The following is a 27,795-nucleotide window of genomic DNA, read 5'->3' on the forward strand; positions in this document are numbered from 1 at the left end:
GATTGAAACCTTACTCTGCATCGTGTCAAGGTTCGGAAAGTATCATACAGTACAATCTTGTATTTCTTTCCTAGACTAGAAATCTCGTTGCCCCCTCCAAATTCTCTCCCGTGTGCTCCCCGACCATGCTGTGCCCGCCATAACCCCCCACAATTCCCAGTTAATGAATGACACTGCGTCTGCAAGCGAGGCTCACCTTCATAACTTCTTCAACCACGTCCATCGCCTCTCTGATTCCTCCCCAGAGAGACCTATAGAGACAAATACGACACACTGTCAAATATCTCTAGTTACCAACAACAGCAAGCAGACTATTAACGCGGCTGTTATCCTCCGTATCCATATCATAAGGAGGCGGGCGCTTCCACAAGAGCTTGACACCGGGCTGGAAGATCATGCAGTGCGAACTCCCGCCAAAGTGAAACATGCCAATCTGCTGCCCTTTGGTGATATGAGCGTCCTTCTCAACGATAAACTCACAGCCTGACACTTCAGCCATGCCGATGAACACAATAGCCATCAGTCCAATCTTGGGGTTGTCAGCCTGAATCCAGATGATGCCCCGCGTAGCTACAGCGCTGATGTAAGGCTGCGAGTAGTTTGGCGCCGCGGGATCAGGATCATCCGGATTGCCCGCCAGGCCTTCAAAGTAGTTCTCACTGTAGTAAGACCCGGGAACAAGCTCAATGTCAATGACCTTACCACTGACGGGCGCGTGCCAGCGATGGTAGCTCTTTGCGCTAAGGAAGGCCTGGTACACAGTTCCGTCGACGAGTTTGCTTGTGTTAGGGTTGGAGTTGAGCATTCTGTCGAGGGAGTAGGGCTGGGACTTGAGCCAGAATTGATCGTGAAGCTTCACGCCCTCGGCAACTTGGAGGGGCGCCGACTCGCATGCGTTGGTGATGACGAGGGTTGGATCAGGGTATTCTGGAGTTGGAGGGGCGTTGTCTGGGCAGACGATGGGGCGCATACCATCTTTGAACTCTCTGATGAAGAAATTGTCCCAGGACTTGTAGCCGTAGTATTTGTCATCGGGGTCGCAGACGAAGATCTTGTCAAATGTTGGGCCACCGTCCTCACCAGTGTTGGCTACAGTGGCGAGCATATGCAGCGCATCCTCAGACAACCAGCCCTCTAGACCAGACTGAGAGGCAGGAGATTCCAAGAAGGAGCCCCAAGTGTCAAGGATACCCTTGAAAGAAGCGTTGACCTCAGGGAGAAGCCAGAACTCATACCCCGCGACGGTTCCCATCGGCCAATCAAGAACAGCATTGATAGGAAACCCAATCATGCCCATAGCAGTAGGAGGGTCCTGCTTATCAAAGAAGGGAGGGGCAGATTGAATAATGAGACTGACAACCTCGATGAACTGATCAAAGGTCTTGAGGGCTGGTTCACCAGTGGGATCATAGTGCTTGGAAGATTGGGTAAACATATCATTGGCAAGAGTTTTGAGGTACGGAGTGCCATTGACGAGCTTCTGAAAAGCATCGATCTTGGGGTTGGGATCAAGAGCAGCAAAGTTTCTCTTTCTGGCTTGCTTGAGCTTAGAGGCGATCCAGTCCTGAATTGCTGGGCGTTGCCCAGGGAGCCATTTGCCAATGGGGCGGTGGGCTGTGAGGGGGAGTGTGGTCTGCCCAGGGAGGCGTTTACCATTGTTGTGGTGGGATGAGAGATGGTGTGCAGTCAGCTCGGAGAGCTGTTTGCCGAGGGGGTTGTGGGCTGTGAAAGCGGGTGTAGCCATGATGAACGGTCACGTCGATACAAAGACAGTGAAATTGCTTGAAGATGTGAGTAAATTAGAAGTGGTTTGATGCCTTCGACTTTATATACAAAAGAGGTTCTTGATTGACGTATAGGTCGAGCTGAAAAGAAGACGCGGAGTCTCTTACGGATCAGCACCAGCCGACGTGACACGGAATCTGCACCACCAATGACATCCCAGTACGAATGAGACATACATCGCTCAGCCCGCCACAATTCCAAGATACCTGCCCAAAAGGCTCAAAGGTGCAGAAACTGCCGTCGTATATGCACTCACCCGCAGCTAATTACATCACAGATCCGAATACACCGCTAGGCAAGATATAGAGGATAGAGATGCTTACATGTGAACACCGCTTGCTCTCTGTGACATAGACTCTAGACTTGGCTGATATCACATATCGAGGGGTAACTACCGCTTTTCGTTTGTGTTGCACGAAGGAACGGGTGGTATGTGATATTGTCGCAAGAATGTAGGACGAGGAGGGGGAGCTTGGTAGGACAGGGAGATGGGGCTGAGGTGTTGCAATCAGAGCAGGATACAGAATATTGCGGCGGATGGCACACGCGAACAAGACCTTTTGACTTGTACAAGGCCTGGAATGTCATCCGTCCGACAATGCATTGATACAGGCTGGGGCGATCATCACTCTCCATCACACTAGGGACGGCACGCACATCGTCACATTCCAGAGCGTCTTGAACATCTAGCCCTGTAACTTATGCGAAGCTGAGCATGGATTGCTTATTTGACTATTAAACGAAACAAGGAGAATAGTAACTCGGGAATGAACTTAAGATCTGTAAGTGTATATCTTTTGTAATTGGTATAAAGACGCCGAGTCTGATCTTATCTAATCTTATCTCTTATCGCATCAGCTAGGCTGAAATAAGCTACAAACACCACTTCGCGCTATCGTGAACTATCGAATTTCCAAGCCAATAGCGCCCTCTCGGAGATTACCAAAGTCTTTCATGAAGGAGTATTAAATCCAGCTGAGCCCCTAAAATGTTTTTTTGGAACCATCATTCACTCGTTCTTCAACTTTGCGCTTCGACGCCATTCCGCTCTTTAATTCGTTCTTTGTAAATATGTTGTTGCTGAAGTACTCAGCTGTCGTTGCAGCTTTTGCTCTTTACGGGCAGACTAGCGCTGGTCCTTGCAAGCCCATCACCCGAGCTACGAGCTCAGGATTGGAAACCTCCGGCACGGCTACGGCCGAAGCTTCTTCAACTGTGACGAGCTCACTCTCAGCTGAGACTTCGGCAACGGTCGAAAGTTCCTCGGCCGTCACGTCCGTTGAGAGCTCGGCGACTACCTTTTCTTCTGAGGCCTCAACCACGGCTGGCGATTCTTCGACCTCGTTCACCTCCACCGCGACGCTTGACGCAACCACTACCGAGTTTGCGTCTACCAGCACCGATGTCTCTACAACAGCGACTGCAACGACTTCTGCTGCGCCGGTGTGCGAGTTCACGGGGGTTTACACCAACTACGTCAAGAACCCGTCTTTCGATAATCTAGACGGCAACGGAGACCCTACCGTCGACCCGTGGATCTTGCTCGGTGTCTCAACTCTAACCACCAATTTTCCCAGAACAGGAGCCCGCTCTATGTCAGCTCATCCCTCCCCCCTCACAAACAACACTACTAACTAATACAGGGCATATTCTTACCCCGACGCTGCGGTGGGAGGAAGTTCATCCATCCTTCAAGAACTAACCAACACCGTCGCCGGACAAGAATACGTCTTTAAATTCCACTATGCGCTGATTGAAGGCCAGCCTCTTGAATCAGACGAATGCAGAATCGGTACATTCGCTGGTTCCGGGGGCGCGAACAGACTGTTTCTTGCTGTTGATGGCGATCAGGCAATTGTGCAGGATCAGTATTATGAGCAGGAGTATCGTATCACTGCTGAGAATGATGATCAGAGGTTGTCGATTGGGTTCTTCTGTACGAGCGAGCCGGCGGCGGGAACAGTCAAGATTCAGATTGATGATGTTTCGGTTTATGACTACTATGAGGGCTGTGAAAGTCCTTAGAGAAGTCAATATGACCGGAGCTGTGTGCATACCGCCTTGAGATCTTTTGCACCGTATAGAGATTTACTAGCTGTGCATTGAATAATAATCTACAACTTCGTTTCTGTCTTGATACCCATGACATCCCTCAAGTCCTTAATCTCAGTATCAGGTCGATGCGAAGTCGGTTTCGCAACTCGTCCTCCATAAGCCCATTCTTTCCTCAATCCCGTATCACGACCTTCCAACGCATCGGCGATGTACTTCCCAATGATAGGAAACATCTTGAACGCGTGCCCAGAATCGCCTGTTGCGAGGAGAAGATCTTTATGCTTGGGGTGGCGATCGATGAGCCAATGTGCATCGGGTGAATCGGTACACCAGCATACACGAGCATCGAGGAGAGGCCGATCGGAGAATTGGGGCATGACGGTGTTGATGAAGTTTCTGATGGCGACTTCGGCTTCGTGGGGGATGCCGTCTTCTGGATGGTCGCTTGAGTAGCGGGGGATTGAGTAATTAGTTGTGTTACCGTCCTCATCGACGAAGGTGCCTTTTCGGTATTGATACCCGGGGTTATTGTCGCAGATCTTGATCAGTTCTGATTCTCATTAGCAGTTGTATTTCGGGCAGGTGTAATATGAAGTGCAACCCACTTGTATCTGGATCTGGCTCAAACATGAACCCAAGCTCATAGTTATCAATCACTGGAACACCCTTCCACTCAGCAGCTTCTTCATCGGTCAGCTGAATATGACCCAAAGTCCAGCACTTTGACCATAGCTGCTGCGACAACTCGGGCAGTAATTGTGGCGATGCAGCACCCGTGCTAAGGATGTAGTGATCCGCGCGAAGAACCTCACCAGAAGCAACGCGGATCCCGGTCATTGAGCCAGAAGAATCGAGCTCAAGGCTGGTCATCGTACCACTAAGGCCTGATGTGAACTTGACTCCCATGTTCTCAGACTTAGATGCCCATTTCTCAAGGGCTTTTCGAGCGTGGACCCATCCTCCGAGACTGTTGTAAAGACCTTTCCAGGTCTCGATCCCAACGGCATTCTTCAATTGGGGAACACGTTTGACAATCTCGTCTCTGCCACTGATGAGCTCTAAATTTTGGGCCTTTCCCGCCCTCTTCAGGTTCTCATAAGACTTTTCAAGAAATGACTCGGCTTTCTTGTCACCCATCGTAGTAGTGACACGTCCCTGCTTTGTTAGTCTAACTCGCGAGGACCGTAATCAATATTAGCCACGTACTGTCTCAAAAAACACCTCATGCCATTCTGGATCTCTCCAAGCGTCGAGTGCTTCAAGAGCAAGGCGCGTGTAAAGTGGTTCGTCGTACTCAGTACGCATCACCTTGTTCAAGTCGTGACCAGCAGAGTCTAGACTGGGCCATGGGTGGCGGTCAATGCAAGTGATGTTGGTATAGCCACACTTAGCTAGATGGTAGGCTGTACTGATACCGAATGTGCCCCTAGAATTAAGAGATTAGCCTTGACGGTGTATTGGTGGGGCTAAGACTTACGCTCCGATGATGAGGATTGACGAGTCCTTGTTCAGAGGTGCCACTGAATGAGCCATAGTTGAGATTTATTGTTGACTTTAGACTAAGCTGGAAAGGAATGAAAGATAAGGTTCAAGAACAAAAATATGCTAATCAGACGTTGAAGCTGGCGGTTTTATTAGTGATGCGACGCCCGTAACCGGAGCTGATACGATATCTCGTGACAAATCAAGGCTGGACCTTCCTTCACTCAACTACCCCGCAACAAACCTCACTCTATCGTTTCGAAGTGGCAACCTCTAATCAAGAACTAGTCAAAGTGTCAAGATAAGGTAGGGTAGCTAGGGGAGGAAAGAAAACTCAGGACCTCAACCCTGAGTGACAAAAGAATTTAGGTAATATAGCCTAAGTTTAGGATGACTTTTGCTAAGTTTATTTTGACACCCTGCAGTAAGGTTTGCTATTTTCTTGCCCCCCGAGGGGTAGCAATTATTCTCCATAACTCCGAAGCTAAGGACCTGATGATCCGGCGACCAATTAAAAACTAGCTCAAATGACAACATCGCTTGGACCTTCTTCTTGCATGAGGGGCATGATAAACTAACGTTTGCCGAAATCCGGGGAGGGGAGTAGCATCGAATGTGACATTACTCGCGATAAGACAAAGTTATAAAATGCCGAGACTTTCGCGCCAAGAGAGCAATGCATCCCCAGAAGATCACACCTTTGTCTTGTTTTGATACAATTTGTAAGGCATTGCCCTGTGATTGAGAGCCATCATGGCACCCAAGGTCGAGTATGCCGACAATCTTGGGCCTTCAAGACAAGAAGACGGCACAATTGAAGGCACATCAGAAGAAATCATCGACAATCCCGACAAAGCTACTGCATTCGCCATCAGCGGTATAGATGAACACTACGACATTGACTCTGACAACTCGCCCCAGCCTGAAGTCAGAGCAAATGTCCCCAATGTCGATGATCCCTCTATGCCCGTCAACACGCTCCGTGCGTGGACTTTAGGTCTTCTGTTCACCGTCCTCGGCACTGGGATCAATCAGTTCTTCTCGATGAGATATCCCAGTGTAACCATCTCATCCCTCGTCGCGCAATTAGTCGCATATCCAGCCGGAAGAGCCCTTGCGCACGCCCTTCCCATCATGAGATTCACAGTATTCGGGAGAGAAATTGCGCTCAACCCCGATCATCACTTTAACATCAAGGAACATGCGCTCATCACCATCATGTCGAACCTTTCGTTTGGGCCGTCTTGGGCGACGGACATCATCCAAGCGCAAGTTGCGCCTGCGTTCTTGGGGCTGAAGACTCCTGTTGGGTATCAATTCTTACTCGCGCTTACGATGCAGCTGTTTGGTCTTGGAATGGCGGGTATGGCGTACAGGTTTATCGTTGAGCCGCCGCATATGGTTTGGCCTTCGACGCTGGCTAACGCGGCGCTGTTTCAGACGTTGCATGGGAGGGCTAACCCGAAGGCTGATGGGTGGAGTATCTCGAGGTATCGGTTCTTTGTTTATGTCTTCGCTGGTGGTTGGCTCTGGGTAGGCAATTGTCTCCTTTTCTTTGGTATCGCCGCTGACGGCCTTTTAGTACTGGCTTCCTGGATTCATCTTCACTGGACTAAGCACCTTTGCCTTCATTTGCTGGGCTGCACCGAGTAAATTGACCGCTTAACTCACTCTTACTTCGTCGTACTGACTTCTGTTAGACAACATCGTCGTCAACAACCTTTTCGGCATGTCAACCGGCCTGGCCTATCTCCCCACCACGTTTGACTGGTCTCAGATCGCATACAACGGCTCTCCCCTCGTCGTTCCCTTCTGGGCACAAGCTAACGTTTTCGCCGGATGGGTCATTCTCTTCGCCCTCGTCACACCAATTCTGTACTACACAAACACTTGGTACACCGCTTATTTGCCCTTCTCAGGCGGCGACATCTATGACAACACTGGCAATGTCTTCAACGCCTCGCGTGTCGTTGATCGACATGGAAACTTCTCACCAGAAGACTACAAGGATTACAGTCCCATCTTCATGCCGGTCACTTTCGCCCTTAGCTACGGTATCTCTTTTGCGACAATGACTTGCGTTCCGACGTATATCTTCCTTAATTACTGGAAGCAGATTGTCGGTGCCTTCAATCCACAGAGAAAGAAGGATATTCATGCTCGGCTGATTGAGAGATACCCCGATGCTCCATGGTGGTGGTACGCCGCACTGACTGTAATCGTGCTTGGTCTCACCATCATGGTACAAGAGGTATACGACACACAGATGCCTGTCTGGGGTGTCTTCTTAGCCTTTGGTCTCGCAGCGTTTTACCTCATTCCCACTGGAAGCGTCTATGCTGTCGCGAATCTCAACAGTAATGTCCTCACTGTCCTTGGTGAGATTATTTCTGGATACGCCATTCCTGGAAAGCCAGTCGTCATGTTGATCTTCAAGTTCTACGCATACACAGGACTAAGTCAAGCGATGATCTTTGCCTCAGACATGAAGCTCGGGCTGTACATGAAGATTCCTCGTCGTACCCTATTTGTCGCACAGTTGACGGCGTGCATCGTTGGATCGCTCACTCAGAACGCTGTTGTTCTGTGGATGTTGCACCACGTCAAGGACATCTGCGAGAGCGATCAGCCTAACAAGTACACTTGTCCTCAAGGTCGCGTCAATTTCTCCTCCAGTATCGTTTGGGGAGCTGTCGGCCCCGCCCGTTTGTACAGCGTGGGCAAGATCTACTCTGGACTGTTGCACCTGTTCTGGCTTGGAGCACTTCTCCCTGTAGTGACATTCTTCCTCAAGAAGAAGTATCCCAACAGCAAATTGCTACGTAATCTTCACTGGCCTCTCTTCTTCGCTGGCACTGGCAATGTACCTCCCGCTACTGGTATCAACTACAGTTCCGCGTTTGCAGTCTCGTTTATCTTCAACAAGTGGATTCGTGGAAAGTATCCGCATTGGTGGGCAAAGGTGAGTCTCGGCGACAAAGCTTCGCGTCAGTGATCCGCATAGCTAACATCACATAGTACAATTACGTCCTATCCGCGGCACTTGACTCTGGTCTTGCGATTTCTGCTATTGTGATTTTCTTCGCCCTCGTCTTTCCCGGCGTTAGTCTTAGCTGGTGGGGAAACAACGTCCAGGGCACGACGGCGGACGGTCTGGGTACTCCGTGGAAGAAGCTAGGCACCAATGAGACGTTTGGGCCATCTACTTGGAATTAAGACTGTGTTTGAACATTGATTGTGTGTCTTGATTTTTGTATTTGTATTGTTTCTTCATAGTCAGTAATAAGAATTATTGACGCAAAGGGAGACAAAACCTGGAACGCATAGCCCAAGTGATAAGAGGACCGAGGCGATCCATTAAAGGCTTAGTAGCCTCCAGGCTAATTTCCTCTGGTGCATAAGCATGGGGTCAGATGTCTTCGTGCTCCTTGGCTCTTGAATGTCGTCCAATCACATAATATTCGGACAAATACGACGAGTACACCAACGCTAGTGCCGACTGAGGTGCTTATTCCGTGTGTTTGTCGGATCGTGAAGGCCCGAGCTATCCTTAGCAGGCATGTATAAAGTCATCTGAGGAGCAGATAAATGAATAGATAAAACTACTGAATCTTATTTATCCTTCGTAGCTTTTCTATCAATTATGGTTTCTTTGAACATTTTCAGAGCCTTGTATGTTTTCCGCGACTGAAACGAGCATAAGGAAACTGCTAATAGCTGCGTTAGGACTATTTTTAGCAGGGCACAGAGCATCTTGCGTCCTTCAGCTACCGCCGAGAAAGTCACGCCAAAGCTGACCAGCAATCCTTGCATCCAAGTCCATGGAGCATGGAAAATCACCGAAGACTGCATCGATCCTCTCTACTCCCGACCTGTAATCGATAGCGAGACTCATGAGGCATTGCCGATCCCTCATCTTCGAGTGTCAGGGCATTTCGAAGGAACTGTTGTTGACTTCAACATCTACCTCCCTAAGAATGGCTGGAAGGGACGCTTCTTCCAACTTGTCTATCCACTACAGAACTCAACTGCGTCCGATCGGGAGATAGGCTTTGGAGCAGAGAGTGGAGGATATACCGTTCGTGCATCTGGTCTACCAACCTATCGTGGTGATGCTGCTACGGCAAAGTTCAGCATGGTGGTTGCCCGTGAGTACTATAAGCCCAAGGCCAACAAAATTCATGGATATATCTACGGAGGTAGTGGTGGATCTCTTGTCACTGTTGGAGCAATGGAGAATACGATTGGTATATGGTCTGGTACTGTGACGCTTGTCCAAGCTGTACCAGTTTCCATCAACAACTGGTCTGTTCGTGCTCTCGCAGGTCTGGTTCTTCAAAACAAGAGTGCTGAGATCGAGGAAAGCCTTTGGCCTGGTGGCAGTGGGGACGTCTACTCAACCTTCAGTCCCACTGAAAGAAAGGTCTTTGAAGAGGCCACCGCCCTCGGTGTCCCTGTCAAAGGATGGGAGAGATTTCACGTAACTGGAGCCTCTGAGTCACTTTGGGAGTCCATGAAAAGTGTGTCCGGTTCAGCTGTGATGCGAATGGATTCTACCTATGTGGAGGACTTCTGGAAAAAGCCAGGATATCTGGGCACTGAAAAGTCCGAGCTTGGTGATATATTTTGCGAGGAGATGCTTGACTACGAGACATTCATCACTTGCATAAGGTACGATGCCAACAACGTTCCTGTTGAGCTCAACCTCGACAGGACACTCAAATCAGCGAGAACTTACTGGCTGGATATAACCATTCTTTCTAGTGATGGCAAAACACTTGGCAAGATCGCTGGAAAAGGTCATGATAACAGTAACGACAAGACTGTCGCCCTTCACCCGAATAATGACCCCGCCATCCTCTCTCTTATACAAGAAGGGACTCAAGTCCACATAAGCAACCAAATGTTCCTCGCCATGCACGCGCTCCATCGTTACTCGGTTCCCAAACGCTCAGGCTTCTACGGCTATGACTATCTCCGTGATTCCAAGCGAACTCCCATCTATCCTCAGCGCTCAGTGCTTGTTGCAGAGCAGATGGCGAGGTCTGCTAGTGGGGGCGCTACGTTTGCGGGCAAGTTCAACGGCAAGATGATCGTCATGGATAACCTGATGGACGTTGACGCGTTCCCATGGCATGCAGATTGGTACAAGAACCAAGTTAGAGAGGTGTACGGGGATGGTATCGACAATAAGTTTCGTCTTCATTACACTGAGAATGCGGATCATCAAATGGGTCCAGTTGTAGGTTCCAAGAGCTCCAGAGTTGTGGACTTTACAGGCATGTATGAGCAGCATCTGCGAGATTTGAGTGTTTGGTGCGAGACAGGGACATATCCTAGCACTTCAACAAATTATACCATAAGCAATTCCCAGGTACGATTACCTGCTACGGCATTGGAGAGGAAAGGAATCCAGCCTGTTGTGGACCTAAGCGTCAACGGTAGCAAACAAGTCGAAGTCAAGACAGGCACTACAGTTACCTTCGGGGTACACGTCGAGGTTCCTCCGGGTGCAGGAATAATTACTTCATTGCAGTGCGATTTTGAAGGAACAGGGAATTTTGTCAAGAAGAGCTTTAGAGAGGTTAGGCAATCCGCCGACACTGCGGTTTCATATACCTACTATCGGCAGGGGACTTTCTTCCCTGCTGTTAGGGCCGCTTCCCATAAGGAGGGCAACATAGATTCGCCATATGGTTTGGCCTTGAATCTTGGGTGGATGAAGGTTGTCGTCGTTTAGTTAGTTGTTTTGCTGGTGATGTGAACTCAAAGAACCAAGAGTGCTACCAAACAGGTAAACCACCAATAACATATTCAGATTCATTTAGTATATCAAGTGATGATCTAATTTCTGGGCCAACACCTTGGTCCTGTATTTCTTTTGGTACACTCCTCGGTGTAGTTAGTGACGTATCAGTGTTGCCACTTAGTGTCGGCTGGTTACACAAACCTCACGCGCCCTTCCTAACTTCAAGGCCTGTTGCAGCCTCATTCAAAACTCGCTCATTCCCTTCCCTCATCAGATGAACGCTCTGCCCGTTTAATTTACCAAACTTAATAAAATGAGACATACAAAATTGCCGTTTGTATGCTCGATCTTCTACACCTGGCAACATGATTTCCAGTAGCAGGTTCAAATGCATGCCCTCAATCTCCTCGAGGTTTAGTTGGTACAGGGGACGTGATTTACCCATGCCTTTTGATTGATCGCCTGATATGAGTGTCTGTCTGCCTTGTCTGCCTTATGCGACTTGCAGTAAGCAGAAAGTCAGCGCTCACTTTCCCCGCTTCGTTTCACCCGCTTGTTTCTCACTTCTACAACATCCCCAATCTTATCATGGCTGATCCATTATCCATCGCAAGCGGCGTCGCTGGCCTTGTATCCCTTGGCCTAACTATTTGCAGCGGCCTTCACAATTATTTCAGCGCCGTGAAAGATCGACACCGAGACATCGAGACAGCCAGCCAAAGCCTTACACTTTTGCAGTCAAATATCTTCATCATCCAGACGAGCACACTGAAGCTCGGTCAGCGTCACGCCTTATCCGCCAATGGAGTCAATCAAGGTCTGGCTAATTGCGAGTCGCAGCTCATGGCCCTGCAGCAGATGATGTTGGACCTTACCCGAGACGAGAGCCTGACTGATACGAAGGGAAAATGGAGAAAGCAAATGATGGTAGCTCGATATCCGTTTGATCAGAAGCGGTTGTTTCAGCTTCAAGATCAGCTATCCAAGGCAAATATGACACTGAGTGCTTTTGTTCAAAACTTCAATCTGTAAGAAATTCTCAGTATAATGACGGTTCGCCTCTTGCTGATTTTTTCCAGTGATATCAACATTGGCATCAGCGAAGACCTGCAGATTTTAAAAAGCAGTATGAATACTAACGATAACTTTACGCACAACACATTGCACACAATTTCCAGACAGCTTGAAAACATTGGGTCAGTTGTACAACGCACGGATACGGAAGTGACAACAATATCGCACCGGATCCAAGAGAACTGTCTGGCTTCCCGCAACTATGTCTCAGATGTCGCAGCCAAACCGAGATATCTGCAAAATTACCAGGATGAAGCATCAGAGTTGGAAAGACTGATCAATCCAAGATGCACTTGTTCCGACCTTGCGCCTAGTTCCATTCATCGAAAATCATCATATGTCAATCAGTCATGGGGAGGCTTGGTAATCTCGAAACAAGAGCATAAACGACAACGCCACCGTTCTGGTTGCATTTTCTTTAACCAATCACCACAAACGTCAAAGACTACGTTTACGTATCTCGGTCTTCGATATTGGTTTTCTCGAAGCTTGTCCCTGTCAGTAACTCGAGACTATCCCGCCGGGGCATATAGTCTTTCCTTTGGGATACAGCCGTGCAACATTGTTCAATCGAGTCCGGCATTTGAAGCTGTTGATGACCTCAACAAGAGGTACTTTGAATATTCGTGAGTTTTCCATCGTTTTTATGCTTTTATCGTGGTACAGACTACTGATGTACGCGTCAGGAATTACTACGATAGGAATGGGCATCCGTCGCCTTTTAGGCCCGCAAGGCCAGAAAACCGTGAATTTGACCTATGGAGAGAGACATCTACCTTGATACAGAAACTGAGAACTATTTATCGATCAGGCTTAGCGTCACCGTTTGACGTAGATGACTCTGGAAGTAACATAGCCCATATATGCCTATATGTGAGTTCATGTTCTAGTTTTGCAAGCACGGCACACTCCAATTCTAACGGACTCTTGAGTTTTATGGGACTCTATTGTGGCGTCAACCTTCAGAAGATGAACCGAGTCTCGAGGACGTATTCGAATCGTTTTGCTTGCTTCTATCATATATGTTTCACGCTGGCGTTCCAATCACAGCCAGCAATAATTACAACAGGTGAGAAATCCAAAGTCTTGTTTCTATTTGTACTGACTTATGTGAATTAGAACAATACTTCAAAGCTTCTGTGCCTTTTCTACGGTAGCGAAACTTCCTCGACTGTACAAATTCATCACTGCCCTCGATAAGTCACTCTACGTTGAAAGTGTTGCCTACACCGACAGGTGGTCTAATGTCGCCACTGTATCCTCGATTTCTGAGACATTGGAAACTTGGGGCGAGTACCCAGAGATCGCTGAAGGTTACCATCTCTTGTCTATGTCTCTGCAGAACTAAGGTCAGCTAATGTCTATGTTCTAGCCTTTGGATTTAATGATATATTCTGTGCAGTCATGCAACAAGACCGCCAAAAGCTCGAGGCTGTTCCAGTGGACGGCCAACTTCCCCAAGGAATTTTAGAAACAGATATGTATGGCCGTAACATACTGCACGCCAGCATGACTTGGCCAGAAGGACTCGCCCTACTTCTACAACACAAACAGGCTGTATCTTTACTTTGCGACAACGATTCAGTGATGATAAGTCCTCTTCGGCTTGCGATACATGAAAGTCAGAGAGTATGTACCGAACCAGACCAGTGGGTGCTTTGCCAGAACTGTCATTGTGCTACTTCTGCCCAAGTGCTCCTAGAAGCTGATTGCTCACTACCGATTCATTTGATGTCGCCTGAATTGCTGGAAGACTGTTCACTAAGATGCCGAAAACTGCTTTTCAAGCATTTAGAGAATCGGCGGCGACGACTACGAGACCTTTCTCTTGCATGGCTACCTTCAGAAATCACCGACCGATATGGGCTTGTTGTTAGTTCTCTTCCTGATGCTGCAGCACGGTTACTTTGGGAAGAACTACGGACATTCTCTCGTAAATTAACAAGTGAGGGATTCGATATTAGTCCTGGACTCAAGCCCTTTCGTTCAGGCCGATACTCGGGAGGCCTATTTGAAAAGCCTCTTCCTCTAAAAATATGTTCGCTTGCCAATGAGTTTGGGTTCCAACCTTTGGATGAGGGTGGTCTCCCGCCATTGCTTGCGCGTGTTCGAGGAGTTTTTGATTCTAATATGTATATTCATTCTGATATACCTTTGCCATTTCTGGATTGGCTGTTGAAGCACGATCTTAAGCTGGAGTATTTGGCTAGTGGCTTCCAGACATCGGTATTTCATGATTTAGGAGGGTTCGTGGGTAGGTATCACCATTATTTCTTTCCTAGGGAGGTTCCGACCGACGATGAGTCTGGGAAAGCACTGATCACCAAGGTCTGCAATAGCGAAATGCAATCCAACTTACCATGCCCTTGTGTATCGGGTGCTTATAACAGACCTTTGGCCTCTTTAATCTCTGGATTTGGAAATAGTGTGGCCAACAACCATTTTGGGATTCTCGACACCACTAGCAGCATGCGCTATTTTGCTGGTTGGATCGAAAAATTAGTAAGTAGTGTTGACAAGGCATATCTAGCCAGATGCGCTATCCACACAATGACAATGAAGCTCCTGGACATCAGACACATTGGGCCCTGTCCTTGGAACAGCTTTTTATGGGAAACGAAAGAACCGACTGAAGAGGATGAATGGGTGGAATTATTGGACGAGGACAGGCTTTTGCTGGAAAGGCTTAATGATCTTGATGAAGATTTTGAAAGGGAGTTCCAATGTCGGAATGAGACGGTGGCAGATTTTATAGGAGGATACTATACTGAGAAAATGCTGGAAGTGCTGAAAGAAATGTATGAATCACCGACAAGTGACTATCGGCATGGACTACTGGCTGCAGGGGTAGTACTAGGAGATGAAGAAGAGAGTAGCTACAACTTGAGGTTGCATGAGGTGGAGGAGGAGTTGTATGATGATGAGAGCGACAGTGACGAGTAAGGCGTTGTAGTAGAAGATGAGAAACCAGGCAATGGAACCTTAGAATGATACAAGAACCACTCGGCTATTAGAATCTGATAAGTATTCGGGATGACGGAAGTTGGTGGCATGAACGCAAAAATGATGGAAAGTAAGATTATTGTTTAAAGCTTATACCATAATTGTGTAAAAGTCTGGTGACGGAATCCTTACATGATGTACAGATCTAGTGATTGTCATCAAGAGGGGCTTGAAGGTAACCAATGGAGGGGTCCAATTCTATGTGACAATATTTAGAGCTCAATCAACTTGGTGAAGGAATTCATGGAACATCGCAGATAAGGGCGAATAACGATCAATGCGGCGCAAATCCAAGCTTCGGGATAGCCTCCTCCCAGCTATGAACAACATAGTAGTTTTTCATAAACAAGTTTCCTAGCACAGAGTATTTGTTGTTAAGCTGAGACGTGATGGCACCAGTGCAAAGTCGAATGTTAGGGTCATATACAGTATAGTTGACATCTCGTCCGGGGATAGTAAGCGTTGTGCTGTCGATCTTGAAGTGGAAGTCGGGCACAGTGCTATTGCACGGGTAAGTGCGAGACCCTCCGCTTGTAAGCTTATAGCCCTTGATGTGGCTGTAGTAGTCGTTCACCACAGCTTCAGGGAGATAGACTAGGTACGTGCCCGAGTCGACGATGACCTCGCCAACTTTCTTTTTGCTGGTGAATGAACCCTTGCCCACAGCATAAGAGCTTACGTTCATCGACCAGTACTTGGTGCTGACAACGGGGGTATAGGCGACTTTGCCCTTGAACTTGGTATCGTCGATGTACCCAAAGTCCCATGTCGCAGGCTTGCCATCCAACCGCAGATTCGCAGCAAAGACTTTCTTCTTCAGAGTGGGAAGGAGAGTTTCGAACAAGGTCTTTTGCTTCTTGGGCACAACTTGGTTGATGGTACTAAATGCGAGACCAAGAATGCCGTCGTAGGAGACTTCTGGCTGGATGATGAGGGCGGATTCGACGGCCTGCTTGTGGGCTACGACGGGCCCTGCCTTGACGGTGTCGGTGAAGACTTCGCCGCTGATCACATCGCCAAAGGCGTACTTGAGGGTGAAGTTGTAGCCCTTGAGAAGCGTTGCGGATGAAGTCGGGGCATAGGTTGGGTGATCCTCACTCTGGAAGGGGGAAGACTCGTTGGAATATACCCATCTGATCAGTGAGGCGTCAGTCTCGGTCCACGATGCTGAAGAAGCAGGGACGTACTCACAAATCGGCAGAGCCAGTGTCGTAGAGCATCTTGAACGTCTGGTTTCCAATGACTGTAAGGACGAAGAATGACATGCCGCCAGAGACAGGCTTCACTTTCGCGGAGCCCGACTGCTTCACGGTACGCACTTGAATGTTGCTGGCATGCGTCGTGGGGAACTTGGCCTCAAGCCTCTGACGCTCAGCCACAGGATCGAATTCCTCTGGTGTAGCTGGTGCGAAAGCATCGAGGCTGAAAGCAGCGCCCTGGCTATCCGGTACTGCAATGCCATGGGCAGAAGCAGCCAATGCTGCAATCAGTTGCAGGACTTTAAGAGACATGATGAGAACAGTCGTGTCGTGTAGTATGACTACGTATCGTAGAAACAGGCATTCTTTCTTCCTCGTTTTATGGCCAAGAGCACGACCTCGTTCCCGCTCGTTCCACTGTTACATAGATAGTTCGCGCTTTGATTATCCGGCCAGGATGGATAAAATGCCGGGCTCCGCATACGAGTCAATTTCCCAAAACCGGCTAGCAAATATTCCTACCGCCAATGGAAACACGGCGGGCTCGGCAGATCAGGAATGCGACCCGCTAAGAACCTCGTATCGACGAACGTCGGACCTCATGACTTCACATGGACAGGGGCTACACCTTATAGTGGGCGGGTTAGTCTGTTTATATATAGTCTGATAATGATCAGGCAAGTCGGTTGCACATCGACAGCGCAAGTAAGCTACAGTCATGGCTCTCTTCACTTTGGCCACCGTCGCTGCTGCTGCTGTATCATTTTCTGGCGTCGCTGCTGCGGGCAAGACTCCCGCCGGTGTCATCTCCGTCCCGTTATCTCGCGATGAGGGCCTGACGGCGTACTATGCCAAGCTGCAGGTTGGCACACCGCCGCAGACTGAGTATCTCAAGATCGACACCGGCAGCCCGCGATATTCTTTCCTTGACCCCCGCAATGAAGTCTGCAAAAAGCAGGGAAATAACTGCAAAACCTTTGGCACTTTCAACAACAAAACATCCAAGTATGTTTCCCCGTACTCGTAGATTCCGTCGCTAACCACCGCTGTAGAACATCCCGCTACGCAGGTTCAGGCTTCGCTGACGCGCTGGGCTACGTTGGTCAGGGCGATTATCTCACTGACACAGTTGTTATCGGTGGTATTTCTACTAAGAACATGTACTTTGGCATCACATCCGATTATAGTTTCCCCGACAAGCTCAGCGGTGACATCTACACAATTCTCGGTAAGAAAACACTATCCTACGTGGTAGATGCTGAGCTGACAAGCTGCGAACCAGGTTTATCGTTGGAGTGCGGTTATGCCGGGCCCAAGTGCACTGATAGGTTCTCCTCGTATATGCTGCCGGAGTTGAAGAACGCCTCTAAGGTCAACTACCTTGCGTCGAGCATCTACCTCGGACCCGACGACAAGAAGGCTGCCAATGCCAGGATGCTCCTTGGCGGAGCGTATGACAAAGCCAAGATTGACGGTGATCTCATCACTGTGCCTATGGTCGATCCTTTCAGTAATGAACTCACCGGTGGCCAGACCAACTCGGTCAACGTCACTTCAGTCGAGGTATTCCTCACCAAGGGTAACAACCGCACAAAAGAAACATACGGAAAGAAGAATGTCGGTCTTCCCGTGTTGCTTGATACTGGTGTTGCGAGCTGGTACCTCACGGACAAGACTATGCCTCCTATTCTCCGCGCTTTTGGTGCCAAGGAACAGCCTTTTGGCCAGCAATACTTCGTGGTTGACTGCAAGTACGCTGACTCCAAGCGCAACGACGGGTACATTGCTGTTGAGTTTGGCGTTCACGGCACGATCAAGGTTCCGCTCCACGGCGTGGTGTCGAAGTTTCCCGGTGGCACTTGTGGAGTATTCGCCGCTTCTCGAGGGTACCCCGTGTCTATCTTTGGTGACCCTTTCCTGCGCAACGTGTACAGCATCTTTGACCAGCAGAAGTTCTCCATCTCGATGGGTAAGGTGAAGCATACTTCTGAAGAGAATATTGTGCCTTTCCCCAAGGGAGGCTTCAAGCCAAGTCACTATTGAAGAAGATGAAGAATGTATAATGGTGAAACGATATTTATGAATACGTCGTGGCTCAGATGTAGCGGGGAGAAATTAGCGATATGTGTTTTTCTGTATATAACCAAGTGAAGATACATAACGATAAGACGTATTTTCCAGTTTCTCAATTCCCGACAATCGTTCGTGACTTAAGTGTAACAATAAAATTAACAATTACAAAAGCCGAGAACAGGCTTCCCCGGATGCCCCAGAAACGCTATCTTACCATCTCGCGCACTCGGCCCAAAACGGTCAAATGGGCGACCCTAGAGTGAGCTAAACCTTTCTGAGCCATTTCAGCGAGCGCTATCATCCCCGCCAAATTGAACCTCCTTGGTTCTTTAACTAGTATCATTACAAACATGACCATGCGATATAAATGGCAGCGAATCGCAAACAATCAACACCCTCCACTTAGTAAAGTGTCACTCTGACTGTGTATTCACGGCATAATACAATGGATAAAGACCTCAAGCCCGTTACCACCATGCCGACCAACTCCACCGTCGGGATGGGTGAGTTGGTTGAAGATACAGCTGCAGGTCGCAAACTCAGTGCTACCGTGGATGATGATGAGAAGCGCTCGGAGGAACTGGGGTCTGCCCCTCTTGGGCTTGTATATAGCTCCAAGGAAGATGCGAAGGTCCGATGGAAGCTCGACCTGATCCTGCTGCCAATGGTAAGTGGTCTTTTGCGGAAGCTGGAGAATGCGAGAACTAACCTCAGCAAAAATAGATGGTGTGCACATACGTCCTCAACTATATGGATAAAGTCGCTTTATCCGAGGCTTCCATCTTTGGCATCAAGGAAGATCTGGTAAGGGAATACCTTGGAAATATTTCTATGACAACTGACATCCACACAGAACCTCGTGGGGCAGCAGTATAGTTGGTCATCGTCAATATTCTACCTGGGTTACCTGGTTTGGCAATATCCCAGCTCTCTCTTGATGCAGAAACTTCCCATGTAAGTCTCGCCTTCTCAGAAAGCCATTCAGATTAGGGATGGTTTCTTGCGTTCACTCTCTAAGATCGCCTTGTACCGTATAATACTTTCTGACCACGGTATAGTGGACGATACTTCGGTGTGCTGATCTTTCTCTGGGGTCTCACCGCCTGCACAACGCCGTTCACAAAAGACTTTGCGACACTCTGCGTCAACCGCGTCTTCCTCGGTGTTTTCGAATCATGCATGTTGCCCATTCTCACGATCCTCATATCCCAGTACTGGACACGTGAGGAACAGCCTCTTCGCACGTCACTATGGTGGTCCGCCAGTGCTATCGGATCTTTCGTGGCCGATGCGATAACATACGGACTCTCGGGTAGCGATCATTCAGGCTCCAAGTATGCCGTCTGGCAAGTCGTGTACCTTGTCTTCGGGCCGATGACCATGTTCTGGGGTGTTGTTGTCTTTCTTGGAGTTCCGGCGTCGCCTTCGAATGCATGGTTCTTCAGCAAGAGAGAGCGCAATATCGCTACTGATAGAGTAAATCCCCTTCTAACCAACGCCAATGGAGGTACTAACCAGATCATAGGCCCTTAAGAACCATACTGGTATCAAAAACACCGAATACAAATGGAACCAGGTCTGGGAATGCCTCAGGGATCCTCAGCCGTGGATCTTAGCAATACACGCCTTTCTGCAATGCCTACAAGGAGGCGGACTAACATCGGTGAGGAGCCTTGGATTGCATCTGTAGTTGCATCATATTCTGATGACAGAGCAGTTTTCAAAGATTGTGTTGACTCAGACCCTTGGCTACACGAGTCGCCACGCCACGTTGATGGCCATGCCGTCCAACGCCATCCACCTTGTTTCAGTAGTCTTTGCGTGAGTATCCAACTTTTTAGCCCCATACCCCGTTACTGACTTATTGTGCTCCAGTGGTTGGTTTTGCACTCGTTTTAAGAACACCAGGTGTTACGTCATGATCGCAACGAACATTATTGTCTTGATAGGAGCCGTGTTGGTGGATAGTGAGTCTCCACTACCATCGTTGGGATCTGCTTTTAGTATCTGACTTGACTTAGACCTTTCACAATCTAACCAGCAAGGCCGACTTGCATCTTTTTATAGTGAGTATAGAATGTCATCTTGTAGCTCAGAACTTTTGCTCATACTTGCCTCCAGTCATTTATGTCAATACCGTCCCTTTCGGACTTGGCATGAGTATGATCTCCTCTAACATCGCAGGGTTTACCAAGAAGTCCACGGCGAGCGTGAGTGTTTGACTATGCCGATCTTGAGTTGACTTGTTTTTATAACATTTATAGGTCATGATGTTCCTGGGCTACTGTCTTGGCCAATTCACAGGCCCCCAATTCTTCATCACGCACGAGGCACCACGGTTCCAGACTGCTTTCAAAGGCTTTTACTCCTCAGTCGCTGCCATGATTGTCTTAGAAATCGTTCTGCTGTAAGAAAACTTATGATTCCACTTTGTCCAGAAAACTAATCAGTTCCTCGTAGCATCTACATCAAGTACCAGAACCATCGTCGGGATCGTCGCCAAGTTCAAGAAATCCATAACGTAAACATTTCTGGGGATGACTTAGATCTTACGGATTGGCAGCAAGACTCGTTTAGATATATTTGGTGAGCCTTGGTGAAAAGGCGTGAAGCGATGGATATTGGTGTGATTGCTTGAGACAGTTCGAACCCCGGCTAGCTCGTTCGCTTGCCGTTAAAGTTGTCGATCTATCTATGATACTTCGTCGAAGTTGGCCAGGAATAGTTGTCAAATTTCGTTTACTCACACAGTCACAGCATTGACTCTGAATAAATACCCAACTGTTCCATTCTCGGCATGCTGATGACTTAATTGTGGCCTCGGCAACACACTGGCAAATAGGATTATAGATCTATAGACAGGAATAGTGTACGATTGTATTAGTGAAATGGAGAAGACCGTTTCGGGCTGGTGATGAGCTAGTACTTAGCGCGTTTCTGGGCAGGCTTATCACCGATTAGTCATTAGTTACCCCAGACTTAAGATAAACTCCCTCCAAGACGAAAGCGCTTCTACACTTCAATCACCCCTCATCTAAGCAAACAGCCCTTCACAACGACTCACGATGTCTCTATGCACCACCTGCGCAAGAAGGAAACTATCTTGTGATCAACTTAAGCCGCGCTGCTCACCCTGTCGACGCTCTCACCTCAAATGTGCTTATGAACCGTCACCTCATGCTGTTTTCGAGTTTAGAGATGAGACAGAGCAGATCAGGACTCATACTAGGCGTCGCAGGAGGAAGAAGACCACTCGTGGGCAACCACCCTATGTCGAGATGAGCCCTCAGACCCAGACTGCCTTTTCAGCTGTCGATACAGATGCGTCGGACTCATTCGAACCATCATCACTTGCAATGCTCGATGCGATCGCGATGCCTTGGATGGATGGGGTATTTGACTCATATCCCGACCAGCAGTGGGACTTGAGCCCGGAGTCTACAATAATTTACAATAGTACCGCGCAACTTTGGCTGCCGCAGACGGACTCGCCTGGTCAAATATCCACTGACTTTAACGCGGGCAGCCTGTCCTCGAGTTCCCCTCAGACAGTCTCCGATCGGGTCCTGGCGCAGCATTATACGCAAAATCTGGCATCCAAGTACAGCTCCAAGGGCCAAACTTGGAACAATCACACGTATTTCTTCAATCGCTTCAACTCAAGCCATTCGTTTGTGATATCGGCTCTTTACGCGTGGACAGCTGCTCACCTGCACTGTAACGGGACTTTAGCCTCAGAGAGTAGCGCCCTAGAACACTACGAAAAGAGTCTGGCAGCTCTTGGGGATCAATTGGGCATCCACCTTGCGATTGGGGGCATGGATCAAGAACTTGGCCAGACTTGGCCTCAGTGCATCACACGAGACGACGACCTGGATGCCGTCTCAGTGATGCTTTATTTCCTTGCCTGGACCGACCTGCTGCTTTCACGAAGGGCCTCGTTGAAGCGTATGCTAGGCCTTGAAGCTTGCCTTCTGGAGACCCGAGGCCATGGCGATCAATCGCAGTCAGTCTACGGCAGGATGGCTGTGTGGTTCTGCTTTCTCGATGCTCGCGCATCTCTCTTTTCGCAAGGCGATGATCGCATCATACAGTGTCTGGGCAACGACCTGGGATTAATGTTTGCTGTGGACAAGTCGTACAATTTTCTGCAGCAAGAATACACTCTGCTGTACCCGAATGAGGAGAGACGATGGGACGAAGCTCATAGACCTTTGTATGTGGCTACTTGTCGCTTAGTCGCTCTCATGGGGATGATATCTAGAGACGACCGCACCACAGTGGGAGGGAGTCAAGAAGCAAGCACGGCGGCATCATTAAACAATATCAAGGAGGTAAGCTAGCGATTACATTGACCCTAGGGCTTTGTAATTCGACCGCTGACAATCAAGTAGGGCCTCTCTAGTATCAGCGAAGAGAAAGCGACAGAAAACAAAGTGCTATCCATCTTTCTCACTGCAAACGCCCTCTTTCACGCAGTACACATCTACGCCTCGAGGACATATCGAGAGGCTGAGTCACTTTATACAGAAACCGCGCATGCCGAGTATATAATTGGCATTACTCGTCGCTTTTACTCCAAGCTGAAGCGGCCGAGGACGGAAGCGCCGCCGACCAAGATATGGCCCATCCCACTCATCATGGCAGCGATCGAGGCGAAGGACCCTATCTACAGAGACTGGGGGCTGCAGCTTATCAAGGAATGCTCTCAGGCTGGAAAGCATTACGTTAATGCATGTACCTTTGTCGAAAAGGTGCGTGCCGCTGAGGAGGACACTGGCTGTCGCGTCAATCTTTCCCAGATCGCTGAAGATATGGGCGACGACTTTGTAATCTAGCGCGCGGCCGCAAATGGATTTTAGCGCTTAGATAGACATTTTTGTTGTTGGTAGCGATGAAGGGGCGACGGTTCGTGGTCGGTCGCCGAATTGGACTATTTGGGACAATCGGGCGATGCGCGCTAGCAGCGACAGCGAGGATTGGCGAGTGCAGCCCGGAACCCGGTAGGCCGCCCCGCCAGACCTCTTTGATATAAGTATTCGTGGTAGATCAAGTGATAACTGGTAATTCCTCAGTATCTTTATCTTAGAATCTACTGCCTTTCAACATGCCTTCTGCCGAAACCTCTATCATGGAAGTCCCTCGTACTTCATGCTACCAGCACATTGTCGTTGAGGGCACGCCCTATGAGCGAGGACTTTCGCACGGAAGACAAGTCAGCGACAAGGTCCGTGCCAATATTGAATATTACAAGCTTCCTGGCAAGCTACCTCATTGGTGCGTATATCATTGATACCACTATCTTCGCCATTAACTAACATCCAACTCAGGTCCATCGCCTCCGAGATCATCGAAACTGTCTACCTTCCTGCGTTCGAGAAGTTCTACCCCACCGGCCTCGAAGAGATCAGAGGAATCGCAGATGGAGCCGGTGTTACGATCGAGGAGGTCATCATGCTCAATGCTCGATACGATCTTGGCAGATGCATGTATCGACTGCAAGACGGTGGCAAGACTCCCCAAGAGCTCAACGGACATGATGAATGCACGAGTGGATTCTTTCCTCCCGAAGCAGTGGCATCTGGTCGCGCTCTGGCGGTACACAACTGGGACATGTCCAGCCATCTTTACAACCAGGACCTGATCATCTACCTTGAAGTGCACCCGGACCCATCAGAGGATCGTCCATCAATGTTTATCCTCACCGAGGCTGGTCAGCTGATCCGTAGTGGGATGAATTCGGCCGGCATGTCAGTTACTGCAAACTCGTTGCTATCGAGCGAAGACTACGTTCCCATTTCGCATACCGACCAAGACGGTGTCTACCATGAGATCAAGAACCCCAAACCTGTCCTCCCACTCTCCGTCGCGAGACGCGTTTTTCTTGAGTATAGCAACTATGCCGAGGGCTTGGTAGCTATCAATGCCTTCCCCCGCCACGTCTCAGGGAACCTTCACGTCTCGACAGCCGAAGGCTTCGCAATGGCTATGGAGGTCTCGCCAACCCGCGTGTACAAGTTCTACGGTAACATCGACGATAACTACCTCATCCACAGCAATCACTTCCTCAGTCCAGAATTTCTGGGCCGTGATGATGTGTATGATCGGTCTCCTGGTGGGAGCACCTGGTTCAGAAGCCTGAGGGCCGAGAAGAGCGTAAGAGCCGATTGTGCGGCGGGGAGATTGACGCCTGAAAAAATTAGAACGGCGTTTTCGGACCACCTCGCGTATCCCGAGAGTTTGTGCAATCATCCAAATTTCAATCAGAAGAACACGCCGAGCGCTGTATTGACTGGGTACACATCTAAGCAGAACATGACGGTGGCGTTTGTTATATACGATCTGGTGGAACGGGCGATCACTGTTTGTAAGGGCCCTCCTTGTCAGGGCGTCCTGCAGAAGTTCAAACTTGAGGAGAAGCGATCTTTGAAGCATTAAGAATAACAGTTTGTGCTATTTGACATGGTTTGACAGTTGTGCTGGCCAGTACGTCTTGTCCTAAACATGGATAAATATGCATTATATGAGAAAGATTTATTATACAGTCACGTTTCATTATGTTGCCAATTAAGATAAATACAGGAGCAGTGTAAAACGTTATGAGTTAGGCCGACAAGCTTGAAATGATGCTTAAAAACTAAGATATCTAGGGTATGTAGCGACAACATGAAGCTGAAACCTGGTGTTGTTTTGACAGGGATGTTGACTGAGGCCGAAACGTCGCTTTGCTCGAGGCTGAAACCAGGGACTCACGATATCACAGTTGTGTTTCAATAGTTAGAATCGGCGCTCCGGACTTGAGCACTATTTAAACCATCAGTTCCTGCTCCCAGAGATCTAGTCAACATCACCATAATCAAATCTTCTCCCTCTTAAAATCTCTCAATTCACACTCTCGGTAGCGTCGCCCTTCCGCTCACCATGAGACTCTCATCCATAGCCCTCCTTTCATTCCTCTCAACAGCCATGGCGGCTCCCCTAGTCCGAGGCCCTGGCGGTCGACTTGTACAAGAAGGTGCTGGGTGCACGTTGGTACAAGGCCGAAGCGTATGTGACGATGGATTCGGAAATACCTTGTAAGTCGACGCAACGTCGCCATTAAATAGTATGTGTGCTAACCATTACGTGTAGCTTCGAAGACGATCCTTTCTCGTCAAAATGAGCAGTTGAACGCAAGGATGACTGAAGTGATGAGGCTTCTCACAGTGGAGGATTGAGACCTGAATAATTCCGCTCGAGGCGTTGAACTGCAGGATGGGTGGCTAGTCCACCCGGGCCGTACAAGAAACCACAAATAATCTAATGAATCAACGAGACTCTCATCAAAAACTCTCTGTCTTTGTCGTGCCACTTTGAACACTCTCAGCCATTGATTGCCCAATGATCCTCCCGAGTGGAGTCAGCAAAATGAGGCCATCTCCACTGAGCCCAGCCGCGTAAGAAAACTTGCGGCCTGACATGGATACGGCCTGCTTAGATCACAAATTTGTCATGTTTTATACCAATTGATCATCTGAAAGGCAAATCTGTGGATTTCCCCATCCGAATGTCTTGAGGTAAACAAAGCTGGCTGAATACGATTGGATCAAAATCTCGGCTCTGCATTCCACGTCGTTATGCATGCTGCAGCTGCACGCTGAGTTGGGCACTGAGCGCCTCACTTTCGGTCAAAAATGGAGAATAAAATGCCAGTTCGGGAACAGAATCTCATCAGCATCAACTCAAGCTTGTATTAATATTTTAGAAGTCATGACTTCATCTAATTCTAGCGAGGACTTGTTCCCTGCCCTGGAGTCGCTCTCCAGGTTAATCGTGCCGCATATCAAGACTGCCATATTCGTCGCACTTGTTTTAAACCAATTTACTATCTTTCCGGATTTTAATGTCATCCTTTCGCAAATATCGAGCCCATTGATTCTCATCGTCGCGCTGTATTTTGGCGGTATCTGGACGCTGCCTAACGGCCAGGAGAGTACCAGTACTCTGTCGTGGAAGTTGTTGCTAGGACCGTTCTTTGACTTCAAGACCATCTCTAGTCGGGTCGGTACATACTTTAAAGGTGAGACTAGTCATTGCTCTTTTATGAGAATTTAGGCACTGATGGTCTGTGATGAATTTAGTGGGCTCGTTGATGTCTTTGGCTTACTACTTGACCCTCTACTACGACCTACCACTTCCCTTCCAACCATGGGTCCAATACATGTTCGTTGGTATTGCCACGACTGCGTCGGCCGCTGCATACCTCTTCGCCCCCATCAGCAAGATCTACGGACCTCTTCGCTTCTGCTACCTTGAACATGCCCAGACATACTGGCTCGTCGTGAACTGGTGGTCGCTCACCGCCGTCGTGCCCTTCTTCTCCCCTACTCTGTTACCAGTTTTTGGCTTCTGCCTCATCAGTGTGACTGTCGGTACATGGGTTCACATCTACTTCGCCTACCGCGAGAAAGTACGCACCATTGCTTGGACAGTATCTGAGAACGCTGCCCGTGCAAAAGCTGCCGCTGAAGAAGCGCGAGATTTCGGATCTATGGCAAAGAAGTACGAAGAACAGATGGTCAATGCTGCAGCGGAGGCACGACGTGATGCTGTTATTGCCAGTTCGGTCAGACTCACGGATTTCTTCGACTGCGCATCTCGTGCATGGTCTGCTCTCGCCGAAGCGACAGCTCCAGCTGAGGATGCAGTTGCTCAAGCTCAAAGGGTCATCGCCTCCGCCATCATCTGCGAAGAGACCGAAAAGGTCGACGACAAGCAAAAAGCTGAGAATGAGCGCCTAGCCACATATTTCAGACAATCCGCCGAAACAGCTCACGAGCGCGCAAGAGAAACAGTCGCTCTCCTCCGCGCCGCCCAAGCTTCAGTCCGCGGTTCCGAAAATGCGGCACGACAAGATGAAGTCTCCCGTCGTCACGCAGAACACACCGCTGAGAATGCGTCTAACGCTGCAAAGACTGTTAGTGATACAGTCGCATCGATTCAAGATGCTGAGCGCAGAGCGGCGTGGGCTGGTGGCGCTGCTGCGAGGAGAGCTGAAGAGGCTGTGACTATGGCGACGAACGGAGAGATTGAAGAAGCTAAGAAGGCTGTCGCTGCGTCTGAGTCCGCGTTTCAGGCAGCTGAGGAGTCGGCAAAGATTGTTCGGGAGGGAATGGAAGCTGCGCAGAGGGGATTGCAAGAGTGGCTACAGAGCAGTAGGCATGGAGTTTAAGTGATCGCTTAATCTTTAGATAATCTTACTGGGACCGTCTTAAGACAAATAAATACCAATCTCGGATGAACTTAACAGTTGGCGTGCGATGAATCTAGCGGCATCTTAAGATACCGTAAGCCGACGTTTTAACAGCTGCCCTTGTGTTTCCCGTTAGTTGAATA

The 27,795-nt window shown here is 48.9% G+C and overlaps 13 protein-coding genes across 13 annotated transcripts; 10 read left to right on the forward strand and 3 right to left on the reverse strand.

The window, feature by feature from the left end:
• Nucleotides 1-286: 286 nt before the first annotated feature.
• On the reverse strand, nt 287-1,744 carry FMAN_13931 (uncharacterized protein; the record flags this gene model as incomplete). The annotated part of the gene is made up of 1 exon (XM_041833462.1): nt 287-1,744. The coding sequence occupies one exon, from the start codon at nt 1,742-1,744 to the stop codon at nt 287-289; it is 1,458 nt and encodes a 485-aa protein (XP_041683824.1).
• A 1,112-nt stretch (nt 1,745-2,856) lies between these two features.
• Nucleotides 2,857-3,810, forward strand: FMAN_13932 (uncharacterized protein; the record flags this gene model as incomplete). Its single annotated transcript, XM_041833464.1, has 2 exons — nt 2,857-3,380; nt 3,429-3,810. 2 exons carry the CDS (start codon nt 2,857-2,859, stop codon nt 3,808-3,810), a joined length of 906 nt encoding a protein of 301 aa, XP_041683825.1.
• An 89-nt stretch (nt 3,811-3,899) lies between these two features.
• Nucleotides 3,900-5,373, reverse strand: FMAN_13933 (uncharacterized protein; the record flags this gene model as incomplete). The annotated part of the gene is made up of 4 exons (XM_041833465.1): nt 3,900-4,390; nt 4,446-4,995; nt 5,047-5,266; nt 5,318-5,373. The coding sequence occupies 4 exons, from the start codon at nt 5,371-5,373 to the stop codon at nt 3,900-3,902; spliced, it is 1,317 nt and encodes a 438-aa protein (XP_041683826.1).
• Nucleotides 5,374-6,075: 702 nt separating this feature from the next.
• On the forward strand, nt 6,076-8,538 carry FMAN_13934 (putative isp4 protein; the record flags this gene model as incomplete). The annotated part of the gene is made up of 4 exons (XM_041833466.1): nt 6,076-6,855; nt 6,905-6,971; nt 7,023-8,284; nt 8,341-8,538. The coding sequence occupies 4 exons, from the start codon at nt 6,076-6,078 to the stop codon at nt 8,536-8,538; spliced, it is 2,307 nt and encodes a 768-aa protein (XP_041683827.1).
• Nucleotides 8,539-8,965: 427 nt separating this feature from the next.
• FMAN_13935 (uncharacterized protein) lies at nt 8,966-11,062 on the forward strand (the record flags this gene model as incomplete). The annotated part of the gene is made up of 2 exons (XM_041833467.1): nt 8,966-8,994; nt 9,049-11,062. 2 exons carry the CDS (start codon nt 8,966-8,968, stop codon nt 11,060-11,062), a joined length of 2,043 nt encoding a protein of 680 aa, XP_041683828.1.
• A 597-nt stretch (nt 11,063-11,659) lies between these two features.
• Nucleotides 11,660-15,088, forward strand: FMAN_13936 (uncharacterized protein; the record flags this gene model as incomplete). Its single annotated transcript, XM_041833468.1, has 6 exons — nt 11,660-12,099; nt 12,151-12,771; nt 12,832-13,018; nt 13,078-13,214; nt 13,265-13,458; nt 13,518-15,088. The coding sequence occupies 6 exons, from the start codon at nt 11,660-11,662 to the stop codon at nt 15,086-15,088; spliced, it is 3,150 nt and encodes a 1,049-aa protein (XP_041683829.1).
• Nucleotides 15,089-15,422: 334 nt separating this feature from the next.
• On the reverse strand, nt 15,423-16,659 carry FMAN_13937 (putative aspartic proteinase precursor; the record flags this gene model as incomplete). Its single annotated transcript, XM_041833469.1, has 2 exons — nt 15,423-16,281; nt 16,340-16,659. The coding sequence occupies 2 exons, from the start codon at nt 16,657-16,659 to the stop codon at nt 15,423-15,425; spliced, it is 1,179 nt and encodes a 392-aa protein (XP_041683830.1).
• Nucleotides 16,660-17,065: 406 nt separating this feature from the next.
• On the forward strand, nt 17,066-18,390 carry FMAN_13938 (uncharacterized protein; the record flags this gene model as incomplete). The annotated part of the gene is made up of 3 exons (XM_041833470.1): nt 17,066-17,352; nt 17,400-17,575; nt 17,630-18,390. The coding sequence occupies 3 exons, from the start codon at nt 17,066-17,068 to the stop codon at nt 18,388-18,390; spliced, it is 1,224 nt and encodes a 407-aa protein (XP_041683831.1).
• Nucleotides 18,391-18,865: 475 nt separating this feature from the next.
• Nucleotides 18,866-21,010, forward strand: FMAN_13939 (uncharacterized protein; the record flags this gene model as incomplete). Its single annotated transcript, XM_041833471.1, has 11 exons — nt 18,866-19,087; nt 19,144-19,224; nt 19,274-19,374; nt 19,479-19,896; nt 19,946-20,083; nt 20,138-20,241; nt 20,296-20,387; nt 20,442-20,486; nt 20,542-20,630; nt 20,685-20,827; nt 20,881-21,010. 11 exons carry the CDS (start codon nt 18,866-18,868, stop codon nt 21,008-21,010), a joined length of 1,563 nt encoding a protein of 520 aa, XP_041683832.1.
• Nucleotides 21,011-21,485: 475 nt separating this feature from the next.
• FMAN_13940 (uncharacterized protein) lies at nt 21,486-23,258 on the forward strand (the record flags this gene model as incomplete). The annotated part of the gene is made up of 2 exons (XM_041833472.1): nt 21,486-22,754; nt 22,815-23,258. The coding sequence occupies 2 exons, from the start codon at nt 21,486-21,488 to the stop codon at nt 23,256-23,258; spliced, it is 1,713 nt and encodes a 570-aa protein (XP_041683833.1).
• Nucleotides 23,259-23,527: 269 nt separating this feature from the next.
• FMAN_13941 (uncharacterized protein) lies at nt 23,528-24,858 on the forward strand (the record flags this gene model as incomplete). The annotated part of the gene is made up of 2 exons (XM_041833473.1): nt 23,528-23,697; nt 23,751-24,858. 2 exons carry the CDS (start codon nt 23,528-23,530, stop codon nt 24,856-24,858), a joined length of 1,278 nt encoding a protein of 425 aa, XP_041683834.1.
• Nucleotides 24,859-25,341: 483 nt separating this feature from the next.
• On the forward strand, nt 25,342-25,582 carry FMAN_13942 (uncharacterized protein; the record flags this gene model as incomplete). The annotated part of the gene is made up of 2 exons (XM_041833475.1): nt 25,342-25,496; nt 25,552-25,582. The coding sequence occupies 2 exons, from the start codon at nt 25,342-25,344 to the stop codon at nt 25,580-25,582; spliced, it is 186 nt and encodes a 61-aa protein (XP_041683835.1).
• A 587-nt stretch (nt 25,583-26,169) lies between these two features.
• On the forward strand, nt 26,170-27,631 carry FMAN_13943 (uncharacterized protein; the record flags this gene model as incomplete). Its single annotated transcript, XM_041833476.1, has 2 exons — nt 26,170-26,479; nt 26,541-27,631. 2 exons carry the CDS (start codon nt 26,170-26,172, stop codon nt 27,629-27,631), a joined length of 1,401 nt encoding a protein of 466 aa, XP_041683836.1.
• Nucleotides 27,632-27,795: the final 164 nt, after the last annotated feature.

Source organism: Fusarium mangiferae, assembly GCF_900044065.1.
Source record: "Fusarium mangiferae strain MRC7560 genome assembly, contig: FMAN_scaffold007, whole genome shotgun sequence".
Classification (NCBI taxonomy): domain Eukaryota; kingdom Fungi; phylum Ascomycota; class Sordariomycetes; order Hypocreales; family Nectriaceae; genus Fusarium; species Fusarium mangiferae.